This window comes from Micromesistius poutassou (assembly GCF_964030765.1).
Source record: "Micromesistius poutassou genome assembly, contig: SCAFFOLD_1326, whole genome shotgun sequence".
Taxonomy (NCBI): Eukaryota; Metazoa; Chordata; class Actinopteri; order Gadiformes; family Gadidae; genus Micromesistius; species Micromesistius poutassou.
In genome coordinates, this window is record NW_028177167.1 from 2,575 (window position 1) to 14,962 (window position 12,388).

At 51.6% G+C, this 12,388-nt stretch overlaps 1 protein-coding gene across 2 annotated transcripts; it reads left to right on the top strand.

The window, feature by feature from the left end:
- Positions 1-676: 676 nt before the first annotated feature.
- Positions 677-9,571, top strand: LOC311376702 (protocadherin-18-like). Of its 2 annotated transcripts, none has more exons than XM_084491194.1 (4): positions 677-3,440; positions 4,259-4,346; positions 5,157-5,328; positions 9,439-9,571. In XM_084491194.1, the coding sequence occupies exons 1-3, from the start codon at positions 972-974 to the stop codon at positions 5,189-5,191; spliced, it is 2,592 nt and encodes an 863-aa protein (XP_084347320.1). In that variant the 5' UTR covers positions 677-971; the 3' UTR covers positions 5,192-5,328; positions 9,439-9,571. The 2 variants fall into 2 exon arrangements, with proteins under 2 accessions (XP_084347320.1, XP_084347321.1); XM_084491195.1 differs by having other exon boundaries at positions 4,292-4,346.
- The last annotated feature ends 2,817 nt before the right edge of the window (positions 9,572-12,388 follow it).

Consider the following 12,388-nt stretch of genomic DNA (forward strand, 5'->3'; position numbering starts at 1 on the left):
CCGTCTTTTACAACCCCCCCCCCCCCCCCCCCCCCCTAATTTCCAGCCACCTCACCCTCTCTCACGCAATCCAGCGGGTCTCTGAGTGGCCGAGCGTCGTGTGTTTATGGGAAGCGTTTTGTGCGCCTGTACGCGTAGAGAAGAAAGAAGAGGGGGGTGATACGGCGGGTCTGTTTGAGGTGTGTTATTTTTGGGGAGCCAGCGTGGCGTGCCAAGGGACCTCCTCAACGAGAGCGAGAGATAGAGAGAGAGACAGAGAGACGGAGAGAGAGAGAGAGAGAGAGAGAGAGAGAGAGAGAGAGAGAGAGAGAGAGAGAGAGAGAGAGAGAGAGAGAGGGAGAGCGACACACACACACACACACACACACACACACACACACACACACACACACACACACACACACACACACACACACACACACACACAGAAAGAGAGAGAGAGAGAGAGAGAGAGAGAGAGAGAGAGAGAGAGAGAGCGATAGAGGGAGGTCTTGAGAGTTAGAGGGAGGGGTGGAGAGTGAGAGTGAGAAGATAGAGGGAGGGTGAGAGACACCGAGAGAGAGCGAGAGAGAGAGTAGGAGGAGAAAGTGAATGCTCCGCGAGCACAGAGCCATCCCAGTGAGTTCAGCGAACAGAGCGCACAGATCGGAGCTCAGTCTCTAACAGCATCGGGGCTGTGCGCCACAGAATTGTTGAGCAGATTCGTGAGAAGAAGTGCATGCAGACATAGAGGACATTTCTTCAAATGGAAACGAGAGAAGCAGATAGAAACCGCATGATTTAAAGCGATCCTGTTTTATGCCTATTTTTCTCTCGATCCGCGTAAAAAGGAAATGCGATCTCCAAATCGGAGCGCACGGCATTTTCCAAGTTTCCAGAGGAATTGATGCTCGTTTGAAAATTGGACCTATCATAGATAGAGCTGTTTTTGTTTCGTTTTTTTGTGAAAAGCATTATTGTGAGGAAGAAAAATGGAAGGACTTTTTGGTGTAATGTGGAAAGTTATAGCGCTTTTGGCCATCGCGTCCCTCGCGAGCGGCAAGACGCTGAAATACCAGATCTATGAAGAACAAAAGGCGGGCACAGTGATCGCCCGTTTGAAAGACGACGTTGCCGATGTTTTGGCCAAACTTCCCAACACGGTGTCTCTGCGCTTCAGGGCGATGCAGCGAGGGAGCATGTCTCTGCTGGCGGTGCGCGAGGCGGACGGAGAGATCAGCATCAGGACCAAAATCGACCGCGAGAAACTATGCGAGAAGAACCTCAACTGTTCCATTCAATTCGACGTGCTGACCCTCCCCACCGAGCACCTGCAGCTGTTCCACATCGAGGTGGAGGTGTTGGATATCAACGACAACACGCCCCAGTTCGCCCGCTCCATAATCCCCATCGAGATCTCCGAGAGCGCGGCGGTGGGAGCGCGCATTCCCCTGGACAGCGCCACCGACCCGGACGTTGGGGAAAACTCCCTGTACAGTTATGCGTTGGAACCCAACAATTTCTTCAAGATCGACATTCAGTCCAGGACCGACGGCGCCAAATACGCGGAGTTGGTGGTGCTGAAGGAACTGGATCGGGAGGTGCGGGCGGGTTACGAACTCCAGTACACCGCGTCTGATAAGGGCGTTCCCGCAAGAACAGGTTCGACCCTCCTCCGAATCAGTGTCGCGGACTCCAATGACAACAGTCCGATTTTTGACAAGTCGTCATACATCATTAACTTACCCGAAAACGCACCTGTTGGCACTCTGCTGATCGACCTAAACGCCACCGATGCGGACGAGGGCACCAACGGCAAGATAGTGTACTCCTTCAGCAGTCACGTGTCTGGTAAAATATTAGACACGTTTAAAATCAACCCGGACAGCGGTCACATGACCCTGATCAAACGCGTGGACTACGAGACCGCGAGCTCGTATGACATCGACGTGCAAGCGCAAGACATGGGGCCGAACTCCATGCCTGCGCACTGCAAGATCCTGGTCAAGGTGGGAGACGTGAACGACAACAAGCCAGACATCAGCATCAACCTCATGTCCTCCCAGGGGAAGGAAGACGCGGCCTATTTGTCCGAGGCCTCCCCTTTGGATACGTTTGTGGCTCTGGTGCGCGTGGAGGACATGGACTCGGGGCTGAACGGGGAGGTGGTGTGCAAGCTGCACGGCCAGGGCTACTTCAAACTGCAGAAGACCTACGAGAACAACTACCTGATCCTGACCAACGTGTCCCTGGACCGCGAGAAGAGGTCCGAGTTCAGCCTCACGGTGGTGGCCGAGGACCGGGGCACCCCCAGCCTGTCCACCGTCAAGCACTTCACGGTGCACGTCACCGACGAGAACGACAACCCGCCGCGCTTCGAGAAGGGCCGCTACGAGATCTTCAAGTCGGAGAACAACGCGCCGGGGGCGTACCTCTACTCGCTGTCGGCCAGCGACCCCGACCTCAACGCCAACGGCCAGGTGAGCTACTCCATCGCGGAGAACCTGGTCCACGGCAGCTCCATCTCCACCTACGTCACCGTCGACCCGTCCAACGGCGCCATCTACGCCCTGCGCACCTTCGACCGCGAGGACGTCAGCCACATCTCCTTCGTGGTGCAGGCCCGGGACGCGGGCTCGCCGGCGCTGTCCAGCAACGCCACCGTGTCCCTCAACATCCTGGACGAGAACGACAACCCGCCCGCCATCGTGGTGCCGCAGCTGTGGAACTTCACCGCCGACGTGCCCGTCTCCAAGTTCACCGAGGCGGGCCACCTGGTCACCGCCCTGAGGGTCACGGACCGCGACACGGGCGTCAACGCCGAGCTCATCTGCTCCATCGCCGGGGGCAACGACGAGGGCTTCTTCATCATGGACCCGCGGACGTGCGAGGTGCACGCCAACGCCAGCCTGGAGGGCTACCCCCGCGAGCGGGCGGAGCTGGCGGTGGTGGTGCGGGACCAGGGCAGCGAGAGCCTGAGCGCCAAGGCGGTGCTGAGGATCACGCTGTACGAGAACATGGAGAACCACGTGCAGGTGATGGACCCGGGGGAGTCCTCCTTCGACGCCTCCCTCATCATCATCATCTCGCTGGGCGCCATCTGCGCCCTGCTGCTGGTCATCATGGTGGCCTTCGCCGCCCGCTGCAGCCGGGAGAAGAAGGAGACGCGGAACTCGTACAACTGCCGCGTGGCCGAGTCCAACCACCAGCACCACCCCAAGAAGCCGTCGCGGCAGATCCACAAGGGGGACATCACCCTGGTGCCCACCGTCAACGGCACGCTGCCCATCCGGGCCCACCATCGCTCGCCCCTGACCACGCCCCCCTTGGACCGAGCGCCAATGGGAAGCAGGCAGAGTCACCACAGCAGGCAGTCGTTGAACAGCCTGGTGACGATCTCGTCCAATCACATCCCGGAGAGCTTTGCGTTGGAGCTGACCCACACCACGCCCCCAGTGGAGGTATGTTTACCTTTAGCTGTGCAGCACACATGCACACACACACACAGACACACACACACACACACACGCAGACACACGTGTACACATCGACACTTACACACATGCACACACACTCAAGCATGCACAAACATACACACACATACACATACAGATGAACACACACACACACACACACACACACTCATGCAGGCACACATGCACACAAACACACTTATACTACTTACACACACACACACACACACATGCAAGCACACACACACACACACACACACACAAACACACACACAAGCACACACAGATGAAGACACACACGCACACCACACACACACACACATAATGAGGCACAACTACACACACTCACAGCTACACTCACACTGACATTTACAGACAAACACACACAAACACATGTATGCCTTCAGATACTCCCATTACTGTCCCCGGTCTGGCGCTAATTACCTATCTGACAGCGCCCAAATCCAAGCCATCCTGCGGTGCTAACTGACTCTCATTAATACTGTGGATCATTATATGTGTCTTTACCTTGTTTACACCTTGCCACCATTCCTCCCATCATAACCATCATCCACCCCTCAGTCATACTTCCGCAGATTCCTCTAGGCTCCCCTCCTCCCTTCCTTTGTTTAATATCATCCATTTTGTCTCGTTCATTTCCAGTTGCCACCCCCATCATCCATTTTGTGCTTGCTTGTCCATTATTTTGTTCTCAGTCATTGTCTCTTGTTGTCCTTTTTCTTTTCCATCTCTCATTCATCCCCCTTTTTGTGTTTTTTTTACTTTTATCTTTATTTTGGATATAGCAAGTCTCACAGCTTCTGTCCATGCTCCATCAGGGCCAGTACCAGCCAGACCCAGTTTCCGTGGCAACAAATACTCCCGCAGCTACAGGTAATTTCCACCCCGCCCACCCGCCCCCCCCCCCAAAAAAAAAAAATCAACCCCACCCACCCCCCCACCCACCCCTGCAAAAAAAATAGATTTTCTTTTTATCCCTTCAAATTTATTTTGAATCCCTGTTTATCATTGTGTACCTCATTCCTCACAAAACGTGTCGTGAAACTCAACTTTTGCTTTAACCCCTGTGGAAGCCATTGTTACAGACGACGTGTGTGTGAATGCATTCATCTCCCTCGTTACCACACCCAGTGTCGTCTCGGCTCATTTGTCTAGGAATCCGAAACTAGAAGTTTCAGTCCGTGCTCCTCGTGCCTAAGAGGTGCACAACGTGCTGATAAGCACTTCTCAAGGTGGCATCCGTCACTACTTGCTTTTCCCTCATGCCTTTATCGCGTTGATAAACACGTGGCAGCAGACAGCGCCCCCCTGACAGCCCTACTGGCTGTTCTCCTGTGTTTATTGATCGAGTCTACCTGCGGCGTGCCCGGGCTTACCTTGAGATGAGATGGATTCACAAAACAGCCCTAAGTACTCGCACGCGATAGATTTTCTTTTTTCCAATACATTTGTGTTTCCTCCCCCGTTTCCGAATCTATCGCCTTCGACCGATCTATAACCCTGACAGCAATCATAAATATCCTTCGCCAAATTGCATTCCCTCGCGAAATTACAGCAATATTTACATCGCCCGGATTCGGCTCGTATACAAACCGCAGACTAAACAACCAGAGGATAAAATCCATCCAGAACCCAATACTGCTTTCGCTCATTCTAACGTTGCTCTGACTCTCTCCCCTCCAGATATGCACTACAGGATATGGACAAGTTCAGCCTGAAGGACAGTGGGCGTGGGACAGCGAGGCCGGGGACAGCGACTATGACATGGGCCGCGAGTCCCCCGTGGACAGGCTGATACTGGGGGAGGGCTTCTCTGACCTGCTGCACCTCGAGATGCACCACAGGCTCCACCCAGGTAAGGCTGCCCTGCACTGACGCAACAAACGCTCCATATGTTCAGGGGTGTAGAACGCCTTGCATTCATGCAAGGCGAACTGCAAACCCGTCAGGAGCAGTTAGGGTGAGGGCGTCTCGCTCAGGGACACCTCGACACTCGGCTAGGAGGAGCCGGGGTTCGAACTTGCAACCTTCCGGTTACCAGCCGACCCGCTCTACCTCCTGAGCCACATGTCGCCACATGTAAATAAAGGTCTGTTCAGCCTCCCTCTAGGGCCAAGTGGGGATTGAGACAATGACCCCCCTGAGGAAAGCCCTTGCATTAGTTGTATTATGAATGTGACAAACTGGTGGTTGTTGGGTGACACTGGTTTTCCTCTGGGAATAATTACCTCTTATCGCTAAAGGTGTCACCTTTAGCGACAATAATAGAATGAACGTAAATTGAGATTGGAGACACTTGGAGTAGGATTCAGATGCAGCATACAGCTTTGTGCTTTTGCATGTGTCACGTAGTAATTAATAACCTATGGAAATGTGGAATTAGTGTTGATTTCAGGTAAATCAATTTCTTAGCTTAGATATAAAGCGTGGGAACAGGCAATGCCATCACGATGCGATGTGAAATCCATGTTTGAGGCCGGTAGGATTTCCATTCTGTAACTATTCCGATATCATTTTTGGTGAGATGATATCTTTGTGTGGTTTAATGTATAGGTTAAAGGTGGGGGTTTAGGTTATATGGAGCCATCACAGGACATAGTTGATGTAAACCGACTACTCTAGCGCCCTCTGTTGGCCAGGACCACTCATTCACCCCCACGCGGAGAACAGAAACAAAAATAAAACTCTCCCCGAGTCTCCCTGACAATACAAGTAATTAGAACGCAGAGACTTGCGATGCACTGCCAGCATTGATTTCCCCCGCACCAAACCCACTGAAACTTTCTACTGTTTCACTATACTTCACCAACAACAAAAAAAACCCCCCGGTTTTTACCAAACGTCCTTCACGCGATTCACTGGCCTGAACAAACCCCGTCGTGAGGCTCCTTAACTAGGCTCCAGCCAAGCACACGTGGCTGCCCTCCATCATCATCGCGGCTACCTGCACAAAGCTCCCAGCCAGCGGACAGTGTCTGCCCACAGCCACTCTCCGGCTTCCACACCTTTTCTATGCGGCCTGTCACTAACACAGCCACCATTGTGCTCAGCCCCATTCTTCCACACACCCCTCATTTCCACGCTCGTTATCGCGCCAGAAGGGGTTACCTTGTGTGCGGGCTTTGTGTGTGTGTGTGTGTGTGTGTGTGTGTGTGTGTGTGTGTGGGCGTGTGTGTGTTTGTGCGTGTATGTTTGTGTCTGTGTGTGTCTGTGCGTGTGTGTGTGGGCATGTGTGCAAGCCAATGTGTCTGTGTTTGTGAACGTATATGCATGTGTGCGTGCACGTATGTGTGTGTGTGTGTGTGTGTGTGTGTGTGGTGTGTGTGTGTGTGTGTGTGTGTGTGTGTGTGTGTGTGTGTGTGTGTGTGTGTATGTTTATGCATGTGCGCGTATGGATATGCATGTATGCATGTGTGCATGTATATATGTGCATGTATGTGGCATGTGTTTGTGTGTGTATGTGTGTCTGAGGTTGTGTGTGTGTGTGTGTGTGTGCGTGTGTGTGTGTGTGTGTGTGTGTGTGTGTGTGTTATCTGCCCCTAAGATAGAGATGCGTCTGAAAAGGCTTCCCTGGAGCGGAGATGAGTCGCCTGTCCACTCAGCAGCGTCTCAGGATGCTGTTTTCTTCCTCCCTCCTTTTTTTTTCTCTTTCTTTCCCCTCTTTTTTTTCCCTCCCAGTGATTGACAGTGGTGCGCTTTCATGTCTCAACTGAGGAGAATTCACAGTAATTGCTTTTAGAATGATGCTTCTCTCCCTCACTGTCTCTCTCTCTCTCCCTCTCCATCTCTCTCTCCCCGTCTCTCTCTCTCTATACCTCCCCCTTATTCTCTGCTTCTATGACCCAGAGCCTGCCTCTGTGGCAAACCCCTAACTCTCTCTCTCTCTCTGTTACTGCCTCTCTCTCTCTTTGTCTCTCTCTCTCTCTCGCGCTCTCTCTCTGTTCTGCCTCTCTCTCTCTTTCTCTCCTTGCTGCTTGACTCTCTCCATCCCTATCTCTCTCCCCCCTCTCTCCCTCTCTCTCTCTCTCTCTCTCTCTCTCTCTCTCTCTCCCTGCTCTCTCTCTTTCTCTCCTTGCTGCTTGACTCTCTCCATCCCCTATCTCTCTCCCCCTCTCTCCCCCTCTCTCTCTCTCTCTCTCTCTCTCTCTCTCTCTCTCTCTCTCTCTCTCTCTCTCTCTCTCTCTCTCTCTCTCTCTCTCTCTCTCTCTCTCTCTCTCTCTCTCTCTCTCTCTCTCTCTCTCTCTCTCTCTCTCTCTCTCTCTCTCTCTCTCTCTCTCTCACACACACCCACTCTTTTTGACGGCCTGTCCTTCATTCATTGTCTCATCCCAACCCCTTTGCCCCTCTCTCTATTCAATCATCTCTACCTGGTCTTCATTATCCTCGCATTATTTCATATGACATCTTATTGAACACTTCATAAGAGGAGGGAGTCGATTCGGTGTTAATATAAACACCCACCCTCCCCTCCTACATTACCCAGCCTTCCTCCCTCCCCCCTTCATCATTTGCAGTACTATAAAAAGAATGAAGGGCGGAGGGATAAAAAATAGTTTAATGTGCCAAGAGGGAGGATTATCCCAGTTAGCTGCTCAATAGTTTGAATTCATTTTGATCTCCATTTAGATCAGCTATCGCTTCCAGGCGTGTTTAAGCAACACCTCCACAAACAAATCCTCCTTGGCTACAGTTGTGTTGTGTTGTCTTGTGTTGTCGAGGGTGGGGGGGAGGAGAGGAATATGGGCCAGACTATTAAGTCCTTTCTTTCATTTGTGTGTCCTGTGAAATGTGGTTAACACGGCCCACCCACTGAACCGGCGCGTAAAGAGTTTCCTCTTTAGGAAATCTGGTTTCACCCTCCTCCCTGATTTGGCAGATTCGTACGCACACCACTCCATCCAAAATGGTGGATGCAATCCTACTTAAAATGAGGAATGATCCTGTTTTAACGAACAATAGACGCAGACAGCAAATTACAAAACATCTACACTGTGGTTTTATATTCTGGGAAGAATATATATATATATATATATATATATATATATATACTACCGTTCAAAAGTTTGGTGTCACTTAAAAGCACAGTTTTTTGCAATGGAGATAACATTAAATGAATCAGAAATACCGTCTAGACAGTGTTAATGTTAATGACTATTCTAGCTGGTAACAGCAGATTTTCTATGGAATATCTACAGGTGTACAGAGGCCCATTCCCAGCCACCATCATGCCTGCGTTCTAATGGTACATTGTTGAGCTAATCGTGTTAAAAGGTTAATTGATGATTAGAAAACCCTCCTGCAATTATGTCAGCACTGCTGAAAACCGTTGAATAAAAGTGAGTTTTTATGGAAAACATGAAATTGTCTGGGTGACCCCAAACTTTTGAACGGTAGTGTGTATATATATATATATATATATATATGTATATTTATGTATAAATGTATACATTAAAAACAGTATGTATGTATTGTATTGCGACACGTTCATTGCTGAATAGACACCAAAGGTCACGGGCGTGTCATGCTTGCTGAAACAGGACAACAGCACCCTGGGCGACTCCCTTCTCATTTGTCCTTGCCGGGAGATTGCAATCTGTCACACTTTATAAACCCGGTTAACTGCTGACGTGTGTAACCCTTGGAAGATAATCAGCGACAGCACCTCGAGCTAATTGTCCTTTTTTGTTGTTGGGTATTAAAAAAAAGAAAAAACACAGAAAAATCGCTACGCCCGACAAACACAACAAAACACATGAAAGACAAAGACTTTTCTTCCCCTTTTGTTTCAACGTGATAATCAAGATAATCATTTGCAGGACTGCTCACACCATCTGTGATATCTTTGTTGCATCTCTCGTTCATCAAGCGCTTTGTGTACAACCGAGGCGGAATGAAACCTTATCCTAACCTCTCTCTCCCTCTCTCCCTCCCTCCCCCACTCTCTCTCCCCCCCCCCCCCCTCCAGCTATGAGACTGTGCACCGATGAATGTCGTGTCCTGGGCCATTCCGACCAGTGCTGGATGCCCCCTCTGTCGTCCCCGGCCTCCTCCGACTACCGCAACAACATGTACATCCGGGGGAGGAGTCGCAGGCACAGCCTCCGTCACACCTCCTCCTCCACCAGCAGCAGCAGCAGCAGCAGCACCACCAGCATCAGCACCTCCTCCTCCATCACCACCACCAGCAGCAGCAGCAGGTTGCCGACGACGACCAGGCCTCCCTCGACTCGGAGCGCCGCAAGAGCTTCTCCACCTTCGGCAAGGAGTCGGGCAGCGAGGAGGAGGTGTCGCCGGGCGGGCTCGGGGGCGTGGCGGCGGGCGGAGCGGGAAGCGACGCGTGCGGGGCGATGCCGCCGGGAGTGGGCGGCTCCCTGCTCACGGAGATGAACCACGTGTTCCAGCGCCTGCTGCCCCCCCGGCGGGAGCAACGCCTACGGCGACTGCGGCGAGCCCCTCGCCTCGGCCCCGCCCTCCTCCTCCTCCTCCTCCTCCGGCGCCGGTGTCCCCGCCCCCTCCCCCGCGCCACCGCCGCCGCCGCCCGCCACCTCCTCCTCCTCGTCGTCCTCCTCCGCCTTGGAGCGAGGGACCGCGTGCGGGAGCAGCGGTAACCACGGCAACCCCATGCCCCAGGAGAACCGCAAGGGCCTGTTGCCGGGCGGGAAGGTTCCGGTCTACCCTCCCGGCGTGGCGGCCTGGGCGGCCAACGCGCACTACCTGACTAACCCCCGGCAACGGTAACCACGTGGCCGCCGGCTCTCTGCCCCCTCCGTCCTCCTCCTCCTCCTCCTCCTGCCCCTCCTCCTCCTCCTCCAACAACAACAACGCCACAAACAACGGGCAGCCCCCGCACCTCAAGTGGCTGCCGGCCATGGAGGAGATCCCGGAGAACTACGAGGAGGACGAGTTCGACGGGGTCTTCCAGCAGAGCAGCCTGGGGGCCGCCAAGCGCGTGGCCGCGGTGGAGGGGCCCCGTGAGGGCGGGGCCGGCGGCGGTGGCGGCGGCGGTGGCGGCGGCGGCGGCGGCGGCGGGGGCATGGACGCCAGCGAGCTGGTCAACGAGATCAACAAGCTGCTGCAGGACGTCCGGCAGGCTCCTGAAGGAACAGGGTGGTTCCGTCCCGGAGAACCGTTCCCCTGAGGACACTGACTTGACTTGACTTGAGGCCTGTGAATGTTCTGTGCTGCTCAGAGCCGGAGGCTAGTTCACTTCTTCTTCATGGAGGGGGCGGGTGGGGGGGCGGGGGGGGGGGGTGGGGGGAGGGGGGGGGGCGACTGAACCGCGCTCCGTGTGAATATGTGAACACTGTCACGCTACCACCACTTAGTGCTATAGACTCAAGGGCCAAGAGACACGGAGAGAGAGAGGGAGAGAGAGAGAGAGAGCCAGAGAGAGAGCGAGGTGGCGAGAGAGAGAGATGGAGAGAGAGAGAGATGGGGGGAGAGAGAGAGGAAGAGAGAGAGATGAATCTTGTGGATGCTCTGAGGTGGTTGATGAAGAGGACGTTTTACTGTACATTGAACATGAAAACACTCCTACAGAGCCTTGAGGTTTTGCCATTTTGTATTGTTTACACTCATAGACCCGCCCCCCCCTCTTCCCCCTCCTTCTCCTCCAAGAAGTAATTGTACAATCGTGACGTCTTTCTTTTGCGTTTTAATTGTAAAGTTACTGACCGGTCTGTGAAAAAAAACTAAAAGCCGCTCCTTGATATCGTGACCCGTCCCTCATTTTTGTAACGTGGAATGTGATTGTACAATTGACCCTTTGTAATTTAAGAACACACTCTTTTTACATCTCTATATTTATATGTGTCAACATACGTTTGTACAGAAGAAAAACAAATTTCTATTTTTTATAAGGTCACTGCATGCCTTAATAGGACTTAATATTACCTGTTTGTTCCTAGCCAGTTTATTTTATACGAATGTGTATTTAATTTTTGATATTGCATATGCGTATGAATGTGTCCCAGAGAGAGTGTGAATGTGTGTGTGTGTGTGTGTGTGTGTGTGTGTGTGTGTGTGTGTGTGTGTGTGTGTGTGTGTGTGTGTGTGTGTGTGTGTGTGTGTGTGTGTGTTTGTTGTGTGTGTGTGTGTGTGTGTGTGTTTGTGTGAGTTCATTATGATAATCACAGTCCAATACAGTTCCATGTTGGAAATGTTTTGTTTGGTGCATAGATGTGTGACCAATATATGACAAATAAAGTGGAAATGAACAGTCATCTGTCTATCTGTCTTTATGTATGTATGTATGCATGTATGTATGTATGCATGTATGTACATATGTATGTACTTATTTATGTATGTATACAGAAATAGGAATGTACAAATCTATTTATCAATCTATCTATCCATAAATCCGCCTGTATTTATGTATCTGTCCTTCTACATTTCTGTCTTTATATCTACCTGTGTCTATCTATATATCCATTTATCGTGAGAGCGCAAAACTTCCCTCCCGTTCTCTTAGCATCCCCTACTGGCCATACTTCGAACTACAACCACATCTCCCATAAAATGCCGGTTTGAGAGAGATGATCATAAACATACTTGAAACTGACATTTTGGCTGCTGTACACACAATTTTAAGCGTCAAATTGATTGAACCAAAAGTAGTTACATCTCAATGAGGTTATCTCGTCATTATTTAAATGTGTTGCATCATCTAGAAGCCCTGCAGTCTTGGTAAATATGCTTATCAAATGACCAGCATTTGATGGCATTTCCACTTAATGAGCAATTTAAATCCATGATCAGTAATGTAATAGAGCAAGATTAAAAAACATATTGACCTGCACACATGCACACACACACACACGCACACACACACACATACACACACACGTACGTGCTAAGAAACGCACGCACACACACACACACACACACACACACACACACACACACACACACACACA